This window comes from Ctenopharyngodon idella, chromosome 15 (genome assembly GCF_019924925.1).
Source record: "Ctenopharyngodon idella isolate HZGC_01 chromosome 15, HZGC01, whole genome shotgun sequence".
NCBI classification, from domain to species: Eukaryota; Metazoa; Chordata; class Actinopteri; order Cypriniformes; family Xenocyprididae; genus Ctenopharyngodon; species Ctenopharyngodon idella.
The window spans coordinates 25047969-25070097 of NC_067234.1; the positions used below are offsets into that span (position 1 = coordinate 25047969).

Sequence of the window (22129 nt, forward strand, 5' to 3'; positions counted from 1 at the left end):
AATTTAGCATTTTATATTAGCATTTCTCAAACATATACAAACAAGTATTCAACAATACCTTCTTTGAGATAGTACCTTCTTGAGTTTCATTTTCAGCATATCACTGGCACTTCCCACACATTTTTGTACTTGCACATATACACCCCTGGCACAGCCAACCTCTTAACAATAACCAATGTACTGTGAATAATGTCCGAACCTAAAAATATCACCATTTATTTGGCTCACAGAGTAATGTGTTGTCTACAGCACACTTTAAAATTGGTTTTGTGGATAGTGTGCAATTACATAAACCATGAAAAACAAATAAAACAATCATTTATTCAGACATAAATAATGCTTTAATGTTCAAATGAACTAATGTTACAATAATTTTCAAATCATAGTAATTTTTCTTAATGGTTTTCCTCCTTAATCCTCCCTGGTGATTCAGTGTCAGTTCTGTATATGACAGATAACTTCTAATTCCTGCACATTATTTGGATTATTATTATTTTTCATTATATGCCCCCTCCCACCCCACCCCCCCACACACTGGAGAATCAGTTCATTGGAAAATGAACTGAAAGTGAACACAAATACAGGTATAAACCCCCTACTATAATGAAAACCACAAAAATATACTTTTTAGAACAGCATGGCCAAATAAAAAATAAATTAATTAAAACCTGGTTACATAAAGAAATTCACTCTGCTCTCATTGCAAAATAAAGACAATGCAGAATGACAGCACTTATTTCAATAAAAAAAATTTAAAAAATCAGCGGAGACACAAAGTACTCAAACTGTCAATCTTCCTCCTCGTCACTACACAAAGAATGAAAAAAATAGTCTGCCATGAGGGAGCAGAGCAATGAAAACAGTTTTAAAATGTTCAGAAATGAATGATCCACTTGGTTCACAAAAAGCAGTAAGCATGTATTAATTCCTAAGCCCCATCATCCAAAAACACCTAAATATAGATGGATAAAGAGGATTATGGGTAATTCTAAGCAGAAAAATAATACACACAAATAAATGCTGCTAAACCTGACATCACAGGCTGTCTGAATGTGCCAAATCAATAGCACACCATAAAACCGGTCAAATGTCAAATCTGGTTTTGTTTTTCCAAATGATTTTTCCATCGAGTTTAAAAATGACACCAGACTGAGAACAACGGAAATGTTTAACACTGACATGGGTTGTGGGTGGATGCAGGGTGTTGCTATGCAGTTGCTAAGTTCAACATTATAATATACAGTATGAAAAAATAATATTAATTTTAATTAGCTAAAGATTATATTAAAGTTATGTTTTTAAAGATTAACTTTAAGTGAGCATTAGATGACAGCAAAGGTAATCTACATATGAAAACAAGGGGAAACGAGCATGCACAATTAAATATACAATACTAACCATGTTTTTTAAGCACAAGATTTATCATTTATTAAGTCACATCACTTTGAAAGATCAGCGTATGCATTACTGTGTTTTTGGCACTGCTATGGTTGTAGCAGATTGCCATGACATCATCAGGGTCAATAAGCAACAAGCAGGAGACAACTCAACAGAAGGGATTCAGAGCAACGCTGGGCGGCAAATCGTGTTTCCTCTAAACAAGAATATCATCTTATCATTAAGCCTCAAAAAGCTTATTTTCAAAAGGGCTCGTTTCATTCTGTCCCATTGATCTGAGATGGCAGTGCCACTCCACCACTTAGTATCAAAGTAAACTAACATTTTTCCACTATTTCCTGGGGGGAGAGTTGAATTTTTATTGTGCAAGACAGTGTCTACAACTGTCTGGACCTTGAATGTCTTATTGTTACAAGTTATGTCAGGCGCAGAAACGCTTCTATAAACAAAATCAAAAGTAACAATTCCCCTCAAAATGATCCCAGCAAAGCTTTGCATGGCACATTAGTTTTAATGCTGTAAAGTAAACGCCTCGGACTATCGCTAATTGGTTAAGGTGGGGCGAAATGGCATGGTTACAGTGGTTGCCTTTAATTATCTTCATTAAGTTAAACAGGCTTATCTGATGCTGAAATATGGGCATAACAATATCTCAGACTAAGATCTGCCAAGCACTGGCTGCAATTATGAAAATTAGCTTCTTTAGCATTTCCTGAGCAAAAAACCATGGACCACTGCCCAAAAAACATGACAGATAGAAGCCCACAAACAGCAAAAAAAAAAAAAAAACAGCTTTTCCTTGTAGCGCCTTGACTTTGATGCCCTGGAATAATATCATTTATTCATACAGTATTTTCCGCACACATCTGCTCCCTTGAGGCACCAACTGTAGTTCAAAATCCTACTGACTGCTAAATATCTAGTCTACATAGGCAAAGGGCAAAGAACACAGGGAGGCCAGCTGCCCGATGTGAGAGGCAGTGGGTGGAAATGAGCGGAGAGAAAAATGGAAGTGGAAAAGGTAGGGGAGTAGCTGAACAACGTCCTTTCATAACAGTCCCTCAGCGGTAAATCCCATCGGTGGGCGAGGTGCAAATTCAAGTCCCTTTTTTACAGACTGACCTATTCTGGAATAGATGTCACATTATCCATTAGCAGAACCGTTCAAAGAAAAGCTATGCGTTCTATTCACAGAGTGGCTATTTTACAAGTGTACAGTAGCACCTTTCGAATACGTGTCTCAAAAACCAGACTACACAACTGAAAAGAAAGTGTCATTGGAGGTAAAATTTAGGTCAGATGGAATTAAACTGTGGCAGTATAACAAGGACTATGCAAAATGAGTTTAATAAACCACATAATACTAGTGCTTACAGCTTCATGGGTTAGTTGGATCATTTCTACTGAACAGACAGTGGGAATGTGCAATGTAAATTCTCACTATAGTGTTGACATTTACATAAGGGTATTTTTGGTCCTGAAAGTAGTTTCACTACAGCTCGACAGTGTCTGCCTGAAGGTTACAGCCAGACATGCTGGATGTCTAAATGTAAATGCTGTGATCCTGACTAATTTCCATTTGAAATTACACTCCATTTCCACTCAAAGTTTTTCCATTGATGTCAACTGTTATGTAAAAACACTATGGGTCAATAATGTGTAATGGAATATGTACTTTAAACATGAAACACATCTTTGACAAAGAAGTAAATGTCAGATCTATATTTAAAAGCACTGAAGAGCAAGATCTCTGTAAATCCATACTTAAAGCGATATCTCACCCAAAAAAAATTAAATTCTGTCAACAATTATTCACTAACCCAAGAAACATAGAAAGTTTGAAAATGTCATTTGGAAAAATGTCTCAGTATTTTTTTGTCTATACAATGAAAGTCAATGGAACCTAAAAAACAGAATTTGCATTTTTGGATAAACTATCCCTTTAACACACTGTAAACCGTAACACTCACACAAATAATTAATTGGTTTGAGTAGGACAAACTTTGAGTATTTAGCACTTTCTTTTTCTTTCTAGTTCACAGAATGTATATATTTTAAGTAAACTGAACTGTTTCGTTGCTTCAAGTTTTATGAACTCATTTCTTTTAATTTAAACGAACTTAACTGAAACTGGGCTGAGATTTCTGTTTCCCAGCATGCTTTGCCCATGGCACTCGAAAGGGAGAGTAAATGCTAAAATTAAGTGTTATATAATGTTTTATGTGCAAGATTAATGTTAAGTGGAAGATTTCGTAGTTATTAATGTTTTGTTATGCTAGTTTGAGCCTGGTCTCATTAGAAAAATGTACCTGTGGGAACGTTTTCGCGAGTCACAAAATACGTACCAATACGTACATATCACTGCAGTTTCAATGTAAAATGTCCATTGAGTGGCGCTAAGAGCGTGTTTATTTTTTTGCCGGAACAGATAAACGTGAATATGGTAAGTTTTTATGACGTTGGTTTTTATACGAATCACTGCCGTTCTGATTTGAAATTTGTCCTGTGAGTGGCACTAAAAGTGTAGTGCTCCATTACGTTTTAAAATAACGTACCACCAACACTACACCTAAACCTACCCGATAGTGTTAACAAAAGCAAATGTGACATAAAAAGCATCTGTAATCCTGCCGTTTTAGCTTGTTTTGATCTCTCATCTTTGAGCTCTTTTACCATGACTCGTTTTTCCCCGGATTCATACCCAAGGCTTCCTCATCCTAAGTACTTCCTCATCCTAAGTACAACATATCAGCTGAGCTATCGAGCAAGCTTATGTCAGAAAAGCGAAACATATGGAGCTGGTTAAGTGATGCAAAGTCCAAAATATATACGTTTACAAAACGTGCACTTTGGTAAAAAGCGTTTTGAAGTCATAAAATAATATTGTGCAAGGAGGCGTAAAAACAAGTCTTTAATAATCCATAATCTGACGCTGTAATTGTAACTGTGTATGAAAATGATTAAAAGCACTTGCTGTTTTACTGCCTCTAGTGTTCATTTCTGTTGGAAACTGCAGGGATATGTACGTATTGGTACGTATTTTTGTAAAACGTTCCCACAGGTACGTCTTTCCATGAGACCAGGTTGCCTAGTTTAGAAGAGTTTTTGTTAATATGGGTTTTGGCTTGGTTTGAGAGCAGTATGTTAAAAATGTTTTATATTGCTGTCCTCATTCAGCAAGTGCTATACCATGCTATTGCTAACATGTTAGCAAATTAGTAAGTTAGCATTTTCTGTATTATATAGTTATAGCTAGCTAAGTTTCCACTAATAAAAATGTTTACGTTGAGATTATATAATAATTTTAAATTAAATGTATGAATTACATACAAATATTTCAATTTAAGAACAATTAAAATGTTTGAGTACAAAATAAAAATCTGCCAGTTCTACTTACTTAAACTTTGAATTTCTTAACTTAAAAATTGATGTAACCGATTGCCTAAATTTTTTTGAGTTTTGCCAACTTAATTGGGTTTACAGTGCATCTTTCTCTCTTCTTCTCCAATGTGAAATAATAACTGTAACCTAATAATCTCCATGCTGATGGACAGGGAAAGATTAAATCTGACAAGAGCATGCATTGTAGGTCACCTTGTAGGAAATGCTGGCACTAGAACACACCCATAGATAAATTCATCAAAGCCATTTAAAATGCTGCTCTCTTCTGTAAACATGAAGCCTGAATGACAGCAACACCACTGGCAGAAGAGTGACGAGAATCTGAAAGCAAAGTCCTCCTACATGTGAATCCAAGTTAATGAAGAACATTGCAGCGAACAGATTACTACGTGCAAAACAGCGTCTAGAGAACAGAAAGTAATCACAGACATAATCTGTATTCCTGAGGGATGGCAAGAGTTTAAGAGCCCCAGTTTGTTGCTGATGCTGTCTGAAGATGCATGTACATGTCTGTGGGTTTCTTCCAATCCACTGGAAATGACAGTCTTCACCCTGAAGGAAAACACTGATTGGTTGGGTGGCCTCTGGCTGAGTTGGTGGCGGTTCTGTACCTGCTGTAGTCTGGAGTCACCGTCTGTCACTTTGCATCATGCCTGTGGTGACACCCTGTCCTCAGACTGGAAGAGGAGAAGGTTTTAGCGTACTAAAGTGTTTTCACTAGACCAAAGCGTATTTGAACTCTGTTTACCAAGACTAGAAAGATGTTAAAGGGATATTGTCAGTCAAGTTTGGTGACTAAATATAGTTACGTATATAGCCAAATTTGTTATGAAAGAGACTGGCAAATACATTCTATAACCAAAGTGACAGAGTGATTTCAGTTGATGAGTGCTGAATGAATGAAAGAAAAGTAAACAACTAGTTGTCTGTCGTGTCGTTGATGCATGTATACCACACATTGTGAGTTAATCTTTACTGTCAATCACTAATGTTAGAGCCGTCAACCTCTCTCGGAAAAAAAATGATGGAAAAAAGAGGAACTGTGTGGAGTGGGTAGATCCTGAGAGGTTTTGGCAGCATATCCGAGAGGATGTAAGCAGCGGGGGCTGTAGTAAATAGCTTTGAATTCAATTAAATCCTTCAAGACTCAAATACAAAGTGTTGATTTTTACAATTATTATCTGTCAGTATTGTTACAGCCAACAAGACAATTCAACATTTCAAAAACATTTATTCAGCAAGGATGTATTAAACTGTTTAAAAAAAAGAGACAGTAAAGACACTTAAAATGTTATAAAAGATTTCTATAATATGCTGTACTTTTGAACTTTCTATTTATCAAATAATACTGAAAAATTTCCCAAAAAATTTTCAGTATTTCTGCCTTCCGTATTCAACTTAGGGGAAAAAAAGCATAACTGACAGTTACCCTTGTTTCGTAAGTTGAATACGGAAGGCGTAGGATGTAGCATAAGCATTTTGAACTGCAAGAGGCATTACACTTTCTTCTTAAGTTGAATATGGAAGAATCTGGAAGATATTTTACTTCATAACTTGTTAGATATAGATATTTTTCTTACACAAATGCATCGCTTCACTTCAGAAGGCCTTTATTAACCCCCCAGAGCCGTGTGGAGTACGTTTATGATGGATGGATGCACTTTCTTCAGCTTCATACACATTGGTCCCGTTCACTACCATTATAAAGCTTAGATGCGTCAGGATATTTATTAATATAACTCCGATTGTGTTTATCAGAAAGAAGAAAGTCATATACACCTGGCTTGAGGGTGAGGAAATCATGGGGTAATTTTCATTTTAAAGGATTAGTTCACTTTAAATGTTTTTAATGTAACCTTCTCCCTTTAAATATTTTGGTCAGTTCAAGGATAATTTTTTTTTTACACTTTTATATAATTTATTTGAAAGAATTAGAAGAGCAGTTTCATATTCTATCCTTGTATTGTTCAACTGGTTCAGGTTGATATGGGATTTAGAAAGTAATTATTAATAAGTAATGCAATACTTTTTAGAGAGAGTAATTAGTACATTAATCTAATCATACTGTTGAAGTAGTAATTAGTAGCTAGTAATTAATTACTTTTTTAGAGTAACTTATCCAACACTGTATATAACTGATCACAGCTAATCCACTACATGCCGGCCGCTGCTGGTATTGTGTACAGACCATGCAGGGGCCCATGGGAGAAAAGGATACTCCTATTCACGTGTTCTTTGTGTTGGGATGCGTAAATGGAAAAACTCTCAATTATTACTGAGGAGGGATCTGTTTTCAGTGGAGCACAGCTTACAGCTTAAACAGGAGACAATCACACATTTCTCACATACACACACACACACACACACACACGCACACACACAGACACACAGACAGGCTTCATATAGAATAATTCAACAGAACTACGTATTATACGTATTAGATCCCTATACGCCATACTGTTCTGGGGTTAAATCACGAAGCTTTTGTATTGAATTTGAAATGTCACATGGAATCTCACCGCTCCAGTGATTCCTCAGATTGACTCTGGAATCATGAAAAATAGATGCACTTTGCATCATCCCAGACCTCACATCCTAGAGTTTAGTGTGTCATATTAGGGTGAGAGCTGGGCTCTGAAGCGATCAACTGTGGCAAGATGGGACAAAGGTCAAATTCTTATGTATGAGTAAAAAAAATCATATCCTGTTTCATTTAAAAAGTGACAGGAAACTACATTAGCTGCATTCATTGAGAACTGACACCATTCTATCTCTCTCTACAGCTTACAGACAGCTGAACTGGCTGTTTCTGTGGACAGGGTCAGGCCTCCCACTACGGACAGTCAAGACTGAGCCGAAATCGCTGACAGCACAGTACAAGTATCTGAGAGCCAGAGAACAACAGGAAACCAGAGCAATGGCTTAGTCTCCTTTTTGTGGAAAAAAAATGGAAATGTATATCTGCTCCCTTTTTGCTAATTTTATTGTATTAGGCATTGATCCAATTGCACACTAATTGGAGATGTGCAATGCACATCTTCATCTGGTTGTGTCACACTATGTTCTGAATCCAAAAAACAAGTTAAAAAGCAAGCTCATGCCCCTACCATGATGGTGGTACCATGGTAAGGCAATGTTTTTGGATAGATACAATACAATGACAATAAAATACAGCTTTGAAGCTGCACTGAAACTGTAATTTGGACCTTCAACCTGTTGGTTCCCATTGAAGTCCACTATATGGAGAAAAATCCTGGAATGTTTTCCTCCAAAACCTTAATTTCTTTTTGACTGAAGAAAAAAAGACATGAACATCTTGGATGATGTGGGGGTGAGTAAATTATCAGGAAATTTTAATTCTGGAGTGAACTAATCCTTTAAGTATTTGCCTATTTAAATCCAAACAGCGTTTTTTTAGGCGGTCACTATATATACATTCATACATACATATATACACAAACACATTACACTTACTTTACAATTATATTAATTACAATTTATTGGAAGGGTTTTAGCATGTTGCTATGCAATTTCTAGGTTCTTCTGGGAAGTCTCTACGATATTTTGGTCCATGAACAGGTCTCAAATCCTTCGTTGTAAGTCTATGGGATTCTTTCACCCATTTTTTTTTTTAATCACCCTGGCAAAAAACAAAAACAAAAAAACTTCAAAGTCAGATCAACTGGAATTTATCCTGCATTATTTGACGAATGTGTCATGTCTATAATAGAAGTAAGAACCAATAACAAATTATATACTTAAAAAGGACATGAAGTTTGCAAATGATTATCAAACTTACTCCCAGACAGATTCCTTAGACAAATATGTAGTTTCCCTGGTGCCATTTGACGCTCCTCCTTTCATTATCGACATGCATCTGTACTGATAAGACTCCAACTTTATCTTGGTTTCTCTGACAACCATCTCTCCTGCTTCTCTCAGCAACATGACCACGGTCAAAATCTGTGTCAGTGATTTTCAACACAAAGTCTTCTCCTTTCGCTTTCGTCTAATCTTACATCCCGATTCTCTGACAAGCAATTGTGTCCCAACTCTCTTCTCCCACAGGGACCTTTACAGAGTACACAACTGAAAACAGAAATGCTCAAAGGCAAAACTCTCTCTGAAGGAAAGCAAACATTTAATAGATGCACCTCCAAGGAGTTTTGAATATTTGATTTGCTTAATTAAAAAAAAAAAAAAAAAACTTGCATGAAAAGGCAGGGTTATAGGTTTTCTACTAACACTTGTGTGTTTTTGAGCTACAGAAAGTCCTTAGAGAGATCAGGGGAAAGGAAAAAACTAGAGGATGTTTATTAGTGTAACACTTATAGAGGCAAATCAAAGGGTACGTCCAACATGAAAGGGCACGCGTTCCCTTGACGCGGTCCCTATTCCGCTAACGTAAAAGTTATACAGACCTGCAATGTTTTGATTAAAATCTTGTTTTACTAAAGCAGAACATCCCCCTTATGGACTCTTGGCCTCGTCACTGCATTAGACAACGAGGACAATACCATTTTGTTGGCAGTCTAGAGCCAGCTCTTTCAACACACATAAATAACATCACAATTCCCCTGATGCTCAGCGCATGTCCTTTAATTAACTTCATGGAAGCGGTATCCTAGACAAAAAGTGCTTTGACGCATAAGAGACTGATCGTTACTTACTTATACTTGACTCTATTGAAGCAGACGTGAGCAAACCCCAATCAAAAGACCCCAAACAAAAGGATTATGATTAATGTGATTCCTAATGTGATGTTTTAATCCTCTATGACTAATATTAGCTTGTAAAATAAATCAATTTCTAGAACATCTACTAATATATTACAATCAGTAAGCCTTATGAAATCTAAATGGCAGGTTCCATCTGATTTTTTTTTTTTTTTTTTTTTACTAAATAAGGCTCATTAGTCTGGTTACTTCACATGTATACAGTATAGGGCTGCCAACGACTAAAGATTTTTCTAGTCGACTAGTAGTCATTAATTTAATCCATTAGTCGACGAATCGCAGGTTTATATTAATTAAATTATATAATATACTGGGGGTGGGGGGGAATATATGCCTTGTGCTCAAGAGAGCTGCAAAGCACTGGCAAAAGTAATGATTATGATTGTGTCGGAAAAATAGCAAGTTTATATAAGTTTATTATTATAAAATAACATTTAAATTGTTTATTAATAAACTAGTGTTTTCTGAGTCAGTGTTGGCAGCAAAGATGAAGTTGACGATGCTGACTCGTCATCTCCTCAGTAGTGAACGCACCAACAGAGAGAAATGCACCTTTCATACAGACTAAATAATCAGAGAGTATTTGTTTTCAATTCGAATTGGTTCATTTAAAAGCAGACGATTCAAGCTTTCTATAGATATATTTCTAATGTCTGTGAGGCAAGCAACTTAAACGCTGAGTTTCGGTTCATTTATGTGACGCGCTGCTGTTCAGGGAGACCGAAACTGCAGAAAGCGCATCCTGATTGTTTTCTTTATTTTACAAAAGCATAACATTTTGTTGTTATTAGTAGACCCTTTACAGTTCGGAATGATGTTTTACTCTTATCTGTATGACAAAAAATATTTTTAAGTTGGAAAAAATGCAAGTGATCGCGCCAGCACCTCCATGTTGTACAGTAAAGCGCGCTATACTTTAGCTGCCTTCCACACGCTGCATGAACACTTGGATATATAATAGCGTACATTTATCTCAGTTAACACAAGCAGCCATGTAAAGTTGCTATTACTTACATGTTTTAAATGATAATTTGAGGTTGATGGATGATAGGCGAACGTTTGGATTTTCTGCCTGACATACTGTAATTATCACAAGGAACCGCAGTTAACGACTTCGCCACTTCGAGTGAAGTTTTTTTTTTTTTTTTTTGCGACTAACCGACTAATAAAATCTTGGTCAACTAAGCCTCTTCTAGTCGACCAAAGGCCCTGATATAGGCCCATTCTTCATTTAGGGGTAAAACGAAGTTCAAAATACGTGTGCAGCGATATACTGTAATTGAACATTTGGCGCCGCCCACACTGCTGAGAGCGACGCTTAGATGAATATGTAAAAATGTTGCACGCTTGTTGAACTTTCCAGAAAGTTCGCTTTGGCAAGCTGTTTCGAATTTGACCTCTTAATGACCTAGAGTTTCTTAATAAGCTTGTATTGACACTACATCACCTATGTCTATGCACAAAACAAAGATAGTGACACACTAGTCTGGGTGACAGATAAAGAACACAAGAGAACACAGAGTTTACTATCAGCCAACGAATTTCTGACCTGACCCCATGCTGCACAGTGACCCTTGACTAATCTGAACTTTGATCTTCTCAAAAAGGTTTTCTTGGAAACTATGACTCATCATGTGACCTTATTAATTTCCAATCCCAGTTAACCTATTACACTTTCAAAACAATCTGTTATGTTTAGGTCGTTACTTAAACATTATGAACCTACGCTGTTTTCTAAAGGACACCACACAACAACAAACATGTCACGATCAGTCTGATTCGTGAATGAACCACATGTGATTCTGACTCTTTTGGGTTGGTTCTTTTAAACAAATCGGTTAAAAAGACTCTTTATTTGTTTTGAACCAGTCTTCAAGTACTAACAGAATGAAATTACTCAGAAAAACCAACGTTAGCTTGTTTGAAACGGTGCCATTTGTTGGGGCAGTGTGAACATGCCTTAAGCACTGTTGGTGCACTTGTTGGAATCTGTTCCGAAAAACCACATCAAAACTGCTTGCAAAAACACTCAGGTCAAATAACATACGTGCGATGAACTAAAATGAGACATCTTAAATTTTAGCTGTGGGATTTGAGCTTTAATAAAGTCTTCAAATCACAGCCAGATGGCTTGGAGACGGGGTAACTCACCTTGGTAGTGTCATCATGTGACCGCTGGTAGCGTTTCCAGCGGCAGCCGTATATTCCGGTTAGACATGACAAACACAGCTGTCTCTCATAGACCTGTAACGGTTGGTGCTTCACCATGCTCCTTCAATCCTGACTCCAACCCACCTCACTATCATCCCACTGACCGCCAAGGACCCTGCAGGAAGACACACACAGAGTACTGCATAAAGCAAACAGTAGATTAGCATTAGAACCATGTGACACTTCAAATGGCTGACACATCCATAAATCATATGAGGGGAGGAGTGGAGAACTGAGAGTCTATATCCAACATTGTCACTGATCAATGCCATTCCAGGTCCTCTAAATAATGTAGATCCATAATTCTTAAAACTGACCATTACAGTTCAGTTTGTGCTTATTAAAGTTGTTGAAATCTACACTTCAAAAGTTTGGGGTCAATAAGACGTTTTTATTTAAAAGAAATTAATGCTTTTACTCAGCAAGAATGAATTAAAAAACATTTATACTGTTACAAAAGATTCCATTTCAAATAAATGCTGCTCTTTTGAACTTTCTATTCATCAAAGAATCTTGAAAAAATCATGAGCCGCGTTTCCACCGCAGGAACTTTCCCCAGGAACTAGGGACTTTGGGGTGTGTTTGGACCGCAGGGACCAGGGTCTAAATGAAGTTCCAGGGAAAAAAAGCCCTCTCAGAAAGTCCCTGCTCGCGAGGTAATACTTTTTCAAGTTCAGGAACTTTTGGGGGTGGGACTTGGGCGAAGAACATGCTGATTGGTTGACTCCAGAGGAGGACAAAATCCTCCCCAAGCTTTATTATATGCGGAGGACAAAATACAGCTGGAACTGGAAAGTTGTGTTCAGTCCTACGTCACCGGACTAATCTTCACGCTACTTTAGAACGTGATGGGAATGCAGACAGCAACAGGTCTGGCGGGAAAAGTTCCTGGGACAAATTGTTCCGGGTAATTTCAGTGGAAACACAGCTATGGTTTCCACTAAAATATTAAGCAACACAACTTTTTAACATGGGTAATAATAATAATAATAAGAAGAAGAAGAAGAAGAAGAAGAAGAAGAAATGTTTCTTGAGCACCAAATAAACATATTAGAATGATTTCTGAAGGGTCATGTTACACTGAACACTGGAGTAATGATGCTGAAAATTTAGCTTTGTCACCACAGGAATAACATACATATCAAATAAGAAAGCTGTCATTCTAAATTGTAATAATATTTCACAATATTACTGTTTTTACTGCATGTTTGATCAAATAAATGCAGCCTTGGTGAATATAAGAGACTTCTTTCACACTGCTTTCTGTCTGTGGACCCTCAACCGCTCCCACGTTCATGTGTGTCAGGCACTAGATCGGCGCTGTGCCCGTAGTAATCATCACTGAATTACCCAAGAGAATAAATTCACATTCTTGCAGCTTCAGCCCAGAGATTTTCCACTGCTTATCGGCCTCTGAGAGCGAGGTACTAAGCCTCTGAATCCTTATCAGGGAAGCCTGTGAGGCACTGGCATCAGCCAAAACACTGTCATCTAATGAGACAGCTTTTTCATTTACACAAATCCAAGCATTTAAAAAATGCTGACAGAGAAGTACTTTCAATGTTGTACATTTTTGGATTTCAGCTACAAATCTGCTAAAACAGTTTATATGTTTAAGAAACTATGTTTACAGTACCCTTCAACAGTTTGGGGTCAGTAAGATTTTTAATGTTTTTGAAAGAAATTAATCATTTTATTCAGCAAATATGCATAAAATTGACAGTACTGCAAAAAAAATGCTTTCTTACTTAGTATTTTTATCTTGTTTCCAGTCCAAATATCTAAAAATTCCTAAATCAAGATGCATTTACTTGATGAGTAAAATGACATAAGATATTATGTCTTGTTTTCTGGGGAAATAAATCAAAATAAAACAAGCAAAATTATCTGCCAATGGGGTAAGAAAAATAATCTTAATTCAAACAGAAACAAGATTATTTTTCTTACCCCATTGGCAGATAATTTTGCTTGTTTTAAGCAAAACTCACTTAATTTTTCCCCAGAAAACAAGACATAATATCTTATAAGAATTTTACTACTTTGGTAAATACATATTGATTTAAGAATTTTTTTTTTTTTTGTTATTTGGACTGGAAACAAGACAAAAATACTAAGCATTTTTTGCAGTGTAGAGACTTTTACACTGTTAAAAATGTTCTATTTCAAACAAATGCTGTTCTTTTGAACTTTTTTCAACAAAGAATTTTGAAAAATATCACAAATATTAAGCAGCGCAGCTCTTTTTATTACATTGATAATGTTTCCTATGACCAAAATCAGCATATTAGAATGATTCCTGAAGGATCGAGTGACTATTAAGACTGGAGTAACGGCTGCTAAAAATTCCGCTTTGCCATCACAGGAATAAATTACAATTTAAAATGTATTAAAATTGAAATTGTAACATTTCACAATATTACTGTTGATCAAATAAGTGCAGCCTTCGTGAGCAAAAGAGATTTAAAAGTCTTACCAACCCCAAACTTTTGAAAATTTAAACAGTACTGCACATTACACACACAGGCTGCCTCTCAACATATTTATAAGCATGATATATCATAACTCTGAGTACCTCCTCTGCTTATCTGCTAAATGATTCATTGTGAAGTTCACTCAAACAGTAATCAGGGACATCAGGCAGAGAATAGAGACCACCAGCAGCCTTTCACGCATTGCATTGGTGGGAGGCGTATCCGGTAATTAGAGGACCCAACAGAGCAATGGGAGTTAGTTGCGTCACCAAGATCTCATGTGAATGTGCATGAACACTCAACCCGCTTCAGAAATAATGCAAATGCACACAGAAAATGATAGCAAAGACTTTTCTATAGGTTAACTGAACATAACAGGCAACATCAGAGGTCACGTCACCTCATTTTGACAGTGATGAATCTGCAAAGGGGTTACGATGAAGGGGCCACGCTATTGTGCTAGCATTAGCTAATCTGCTTTAGCAAAAACAATCCATGTCCTTGGAGTTAAATATGAAAAATTATATTAAAAAGCTCAGCTTGCACAAGGAAGAATGAAATATGAGACTTATGAAGACTTCTTTCATAACCAAAATGAGCTTCAAATGTTTCCCCCGTGTTCATTACTGTAAATTAGCTGTCAGTGTTAGTTAATTGTAAAGAAAGCAATTATTCTTGCACTCCCATGCAGAGAAGAGAATCTATTTTGGAGAACTGCTGAATAATTAAGCATCTCATGTATTTACTGCTGTGTGTGTGAAAAATTTAGAAGGGGAACGGTAATTTAACAGGTGGGATAATTATAAGGTTAATTCAATCTGGTCATGCCAGACACGGCTGAAAGTCTTTTTACATCAACATTTTACATGTTTAATATTTGCGGGAGAGGATACATCTAGAATGAACCATTTAATATATACTAAAGAAGAATTAATCATCATGTATTTATTCATCCAGGATTTAGACTGCTCAATAAATTAGCATGGAGGTTAAAATAATTAGGATTAGTCACTGTTGTTATGAACTGGAGATGAAATGCAGCCGTCAGCTGTTCTGTGTCTCAAAAGAACCCTCAGAAAGGGAAAACATGCTATTACACAACACCCCGGTGAAGTCACATTGCAGCGCAAAACTCTGCTGTCTCTTTATATCAACTTTCTGCCAGGTCACCAGTTCACTTAATTATCAGGTGAAAGGGAGAAGGTAAACACTTGGGAAGAACCAATGATTCACTTTCAGACATTGTCAGAGAAATTGTGTATTTCCTCTATGAAGTCTACCGTATTTCCCGGAAGTTGCACCTGATTATTAGTTGTACCGAGTAAAAATTGTATAGTTAAGGGAGGGAAAAAAACACAGAAGTTGCACTCTATGCTTTGGAATATAAGTCACAGCACGTTTAAGATGATTAAAAATAATATTCCAGAAAAATACGGTATGTATGTACTATGATGTCACCCCAACAGCACTAATGATTTCAGCATAAAATGTCTGACAAAGTCACACACCCAGCTTTCTCATAATCCTCATATATATATAGCCAGAGCTGGGTAGTAATGGATTACATGTAATCTGGATTACGTAATCAGATTCCAAAAATCAAGTACTTGTAATTAGAGTAAACTACTTTTTAAAATACTCGTAATCAGACTACAGTTACTTTTTTATGGATTACATGATTACATATTACTTACACAATGGCAGTAAGTTGTTCACAATTCATTGATTCCTAATTGTTCATTTTTTTAACATTTATATTTTTTTTCATAATAAACCTGCCGCTTATATACGTTCGTGATTCTTCGAGTTTTTCCGGCGGTGAGGGGGAGGGGTGTGGAATCGTGCACAGAAATCAACAACAAAAAGAATATTTGTTTTTGTAATGTTGCGGTTTTCTAAATTTACTTAATTTTAAGTAAATATGCTTTAAAATCATAAGATGTGATTTTGTTTTATTCAGTGTTACTATCAGCAAACACTAACATACATTACATTACATTAGTGTTAGTATTTTGAAGTATTAACTGTCCATACATTGCACTTTAAAAAGAATCTGTTGAGGTACTTGTTGGTCAACAGAATATATTTTTTGGAATATATTTTTTCTTTGTATCTGTCAAAATAGTACAAGATTATCCTACAATATATGTGACATCAAATAGGGGTTAGCACAAAAGTAATCTAAATGTAATCCAAAAGTAGTCGGATTACGTTACCAAAAATGTGTAATCTAAGGCCACGTACACACTGCAGCTAAATTCGGTTGTCAGTTCACCTTTTAGTGCTTAATCGTGTTCTGTACACACACAGTTCAGAAAAATACGAGAGTGACAACTGCATTCTACAACCGAATTAACTCCCGAAAAATACAGGTAGTGACAACCGCATTTACAGAAATTCTATGCAGTGTGTACGGAACCGAACTGAACAACTAGTTGTTAATGACGTTTTTTATCCTTCGTCGGAAATGTGTCTTTCTTCTGTATGCGCGATGAATCACAGGGAAAGCACAAGCCTTTTCTCATTCGAGTTACTAGATCTTGCTAGAAAAACCAGTGAACAAGAATAAGCCCATAATAAACCTAAATAAATCCAAATGCTTTATGCTGAAAAAAGAGCAAAATATCACGATTCATGTCTGCTCACTTTAATAACTCAATAAACCCGTTCGCTTTATGAGACGAGCTTAAACAACAAGCCCAAAAACGTTTATAATGAGTGATCATGGCAACACACAAAGAGCGCTCTGTGTGAAACAGGCTGTACAAGCATTAACAAAACACGACGCCTCCGTCGAATGTGTTAGTGTGTTTAGTTAAATTGCTGAAAATAACGAGTGTTTTGTCACTGTAATATTACTTTGGTCACAATAATGGATACCAAACACGAGAGACGCCAGAACGTCGCTATGGTTTCCAAGCTGTCAATCATCGCATTTTCGAGAGTGAGTCCTGTTCCGTACACACATGTAACGATAATTTAGGGGATTCACTCCCGCATTTAAATGCAGTTGTCACTCATGAAACTTACAGTGTGTACGTGGCTTAAGAGATTATATGATTACAATTCATAAGTAATCTACCCAGCTCTGTATATAGCCTATATTCTTTTAGAACTGAGTCAGAAAGAAATAGATTGTGGAAAAAATAAAAAGTTCATAAACACTTTTGCTGATGGCTGATTTGTTTAGATTTGCCCTCTGACTTATATTTTCAAGACCGTCATTCTTGCAATTTCAACAGAGTTTCATCTGCGTCAGCCAGCTAAATAATTTTAGCATAATGACATGTTGAAATCAACAGAATTCACATCAGCAATGTTCAATACATCACAGAAAACCAAATGTTTACATGTGCAACATAAAAATACACCCAAAGAACGTAAGCAAGAGTCACTGGCACAAAACTCTCATCATCGGGCCCTGAAACCTCTAGTTGACTCTTGCGCCATACTTTTAGGGCTCTGTCATGGGTGAGAGAGTTTCGGAACAATATTCTCCTTTTCTGCTGCTTCATTTCCTATTGCCAGAAAACAGTGAAAAACAGCCTCCATTAAGGGAAACGGTTCAGCAGTTTGAATCTCAGATTAGAGTTAGAAGGGAAAGCTTGAGTTAAAAGGAACCTCCCATGGCAAAAAGAGCCAGTATATCATTGACAGTCTCAAGAGCCTTAAGGTGCGGCCACATTAGTAATATTTTGGCAAAATTTTGTGGCAAAAAAGGGCCATTGTTTATTGTCAATAGTGTAGTAATGTATGAAGCACAGCTCACAGAAAAGTCACTTTCAAGCAGCTTTTTGTCATTCAGTGGGGCAAATCCATGAACATAAACCCGTTGTAAAGTCTGCATAGGTAACTTTTTCCCCCTGATGCAAAATTCCCAATCATGAGGATTCCTATTAAAATGACTGGATTTTGTCTGCGAAAGTCGCCGAACAACGGCAAATGTGACCGTAAAATTAGGGAGAAATGTCCACCACTGTGAGTCAGTCTACTATATCTTAAACATGTTTACTATATACTTAAGTCAAAGTACTGGTTATACTAAGCAAAAGTCAAGCAGGTTAAACTGTTTACAGCCTGGTGACAAACTAATCAAGACCCGGGGTTATTTTTAAGATGTCACTGTATCACGGTCAATTTGGTGAGGCATTCAAAGTAATCGCAGGCAATCAAGGGCTCCTCAAACTGATACGCTACAAATCACCATCTGTCCTCGACAAGTGAAGAGACAATTGTAGAAAATGATAACAATCACCTCTTTGCCTTAGGGAAAGGTTGAAGATATTTCATTTTTATTCATGGTAAGATGTCAAATCTGATCGATTTGCAGGACAAAGGTGTTGCATTTTTCCACAGGAGGAGACAAATTGCTTTCTTAACCTTTTCTTCATGTGTATCAGGTAAATTATTCTTTAAGGAGCAATTTGTTCCAGTTCAGATGTTCAGAGTAACTGATGCTTAAAGGGAATATTTCGTACTACTTATTATCCACAGACACCATTTGTGTCTTACTGTTGCTACAGAAAATAACACTGATTGGCATTAGGATTCAGTTTGAAAACAGTAACAAAAAAACAGTTACACTAGGCTGGCATCTAACTAGTCGAAATCATGTGTCTAGTCTAAAACATGTTGTTTTTACTAAATGGAGGGGTGGTGATGAAGATGATACAGGCTTTGCCATGGCCTGACTCATATTAGCAGGTTGTTTATGTCTGACTCCCTCCTAAATGGAAGTGTTCCAATGCTGTGTCAGCAGCCCCCCTACTCGCTCTCTCTATAACAACTAAAAGATATTCCAGTCGCCATCTGTTTGCGCAAAACTGCCAAATACCTTGCACAAAGCCTGAGTTAAAATACTCCCTTACAACGAGGGAGTGAATGTAACCTCACAGATTAGACACTCACAGCCTCTTTTTAAAACACTTCAGGCTGGAATTTACAAAGACCACAAACAGTTCGGACTTGACCTCTTCCACAGCCCACCTAAATAAACACAGACAGGGTCTGAGTGGCAGAAGACCAGCAGAGCTGCTGCGGCTGGAGGTGAAATAATATTTGGGGTGGTGGAGGTTGTTTCTTAGAATATTGTTTGAGAAAATGAGCCTATTGAACAAACCGAAAAGGATGCATACAGCTTTTGTGGTTGTGCAATGTATGCTACTTTTGCCAATCAAAAAGTTTTACTCTGCTTTGACTTTTATAACAACCATATTTCTCAAGGACTAATAGATAAATCTTCCCTCAAGAGATTGAAATTCATCCAGTATAGTTTAGTCTCCAAACACATAATAAGACCAAGAGTTTTGCAACTTCAGGAAAAAAAAAAAAAAAAAGACAGCAAGATAAATCAAGGTCGCAAGACCGGGAAAACAGCCGTCTTTGAACCTCTCTCACTGTACGACATAGGACCACCGATAAAGAGCCACGATCACCGAAATCGCCACGATTGTTTCACGATGGCAATCTTTCGTATGGGACATCCAAATATCGTGCAGTGTATCCCGGGCTTTAAAGGGGTGGTTGATTATGATTTCCATTTTTTAACTTTAGTTAGTGTGTAACGTTGCTGTTAGGTCATAAACAACATCTGCAAAGTTACAATGCTTAAAGGTCATGCAAAGGGAGATATTTTCTTTTAGAGAAATTGCTTTTTAAGGACTACAACAGACGGCTAGTAGGGACTTCAATGAGCTTCTTCCCGGATTCTACCTTGCCCCCAGGAACATGCGAGGCCATGTTGGGCTGCTTTAGAGAAGAGGAACAGTTGTTGTAGAAGAGTGTTGTTACCATGCCATCATTTAACGCTTCACAAACGAGGGTCAATTCAACGCTGGATTTGCACAAAAGATTAACATGACGGCACATGAATCAACACCACAGCAACTACATACATTTATCCACTAACCATTCAGAAACGTCTAGTTGCATTCTAAAAGTTGTAACTTCTTCCTGAGTCCGACTCCGGTTTGAACAATGTAAGGCTGAACACCGTTACTGACGATCATCATTTTGGCTGCATAAGATTCTCCAGTTTTGTTGTTGAGCAACCGAAGCGTGAGCTGTTAAAGCTCCGCCCTCTTTTTGAAAGCAGAACGGGAGCAGCAGCTCTTTTGCATTTAAAGGGACACACACAAAAACGGCGTTTTTTTACTCACACCCAAATAGGGGCAAATTTGACAAGCTCTAATGAATGAACTGTGGGTTATTTAGATAAAACTTCAGACAATGTGACACCAGAGACTTCTATAACATCTTGTAAAATGGGCATTATAGGTCCCCTTTAATGCTCAATTCTGATTTATTGCTCAGATCCGATTTTTTTGTATAGCTGTTCACATTGTTGTTGTAAATGTGGCCAATATCAACTTCCAGGGTGAACAGATCATGTTCCTGGACTGACCAGCATGCGCAAAAGAACAATAAAAAGACATCACACAGCACGCTGTCATAAGGAAGTAAACATGGAGGACATTAAAGTAAACGATTATGTGTTTATTCATAGTGTGATTTGCCGCAGAAGCCAACAAGTTTATGCGCAGGCAATTTAAAAAAACAAAGATGAGGATGTGAAAAAAGAGAGCAGAGTTTTTAAATATTCATGATATGAGCCCTCATGTTTTGCTTGTATCTAGAGCTGTCACTGTAATACTTATAAGATTTGACACACTGTCCTTCACTGACTACCTTTCGCAACTGTCTTGACAATTTTGGGTATGTAAAAGCTTTGAAGTAACTCCCATGAGCACAGAATTGTGACGAATGTTGATCTAGAGTGATGTAGAATTTGACTGTTCAGACTGAGGTTGCATTGCAAAACATCTGACCTGTATCGGATTTAGGACCACATATCAAAGTGGTATAAATCGGAATTGACAAGATCAGATTCCATGTGGTTTGTGCTGTTCACACTGTCATGAGAAAAACAGATCTGAGTCACACTCACATATGATAAAAAAAAAAAACGGATTTCGGCCACATTTACCTGCAGCTTTGTAGCGTTTCATTTATTCAATTCATTCATGTCAAATCTGCCTTTGGTGTTTGGTACTTTTTGGTGGTAGGTACACACAGTTATGTGCACTGACTGCAAGAGCTTTTTTGAAAATATTCTTGGATGCTATATTATTTATGGAAAAACAGTTTAAGTCCAATTATTCTGAAATGATGACAGAAATTGACAAAAACTCCAAGTTTGATTGATTTCATACGTCAATCTTTTTTGTCGAAGGATTCTCTTGTGAAGAAACGTGCCAACTTTACAGAGCACAGTTCGCTCAGAATTCTAATGAGCATGGCAAAACGCTGATGTGGAGATCTTTTAATTCAGAGCGTCCAAAATGCCAACATAGCACAACATTACACCGCAGTATTTTATAAACTTATTAGGGCTCATGACACAAATATTGCAATGAAAAATGTTTATGTGATAGCAAAATATGTTGCTTGTGAAACTTTAGACAACTATTAAAGTGACATGTCAAGATATGAAATGAGCCCAAAGAAAATGCATGAGGATTGCAATCTACACTACCAGAAAGCATAAATGTGACCACAATTAAATTGTATGAAAGAGAGGAGAGGCCATAATTCTTCATACTGTCAAGAAAACAATGGACCTCTCCAAGTCATAATGTCATGGCCGGGTCTAACATAATTTGTGAGCACCGTAAAACAGGGGTAAGAATGAAGCTATGGCACATTCCAAATCAAATGCTTTATTTCTGACATGCTTATTTATTTTGAAAAAAATTGCTAGTGCAGGTAAAAATTAATGTAATATTTATTGATTGGCTTTGCACAATAATGGGACTTTAGCAAAAATAAACTGTCTGTTTCCCTATTAAATTAAAAAAATTAGATTAATTATACAGATCTTTGGAATACTTCATTCCAATTGTTCAAATGCGG

The 22129-nt window shown here is 36.8% G+C and overlaps 1 protein-coding gene across 4 annotated transcripts in view; it reads right to left on the bottom strand.

Annotated features, from left to right (window-relative positions):
- gdpd5b (glycerophosphodiester phosphodiesterase domain containing 5b) overlaps positions 1–22129 on the bottom strand; it is a 56471-nt gene that overhangs the window by 24700 nt on the left and 9642 nt on the right. For all 4 annotated transcript variants that reach the window (XR_007925018.1, XR_007925017.1, XM_051861195.1 and 1 more), the window contains exon 2: positions 11688–11862. Coding sequence is in view for 2 of the 4 variants with exons in the window: in XM_051861195.1 (XP_051717155.1) it covers positions 11688–11804 (117 nt within the window). In the remaining 2 variants the exon portion in view is untranslated. The remainder of the gene's footprint in view (positions 1–11687; positions 11863–22129) is intronic.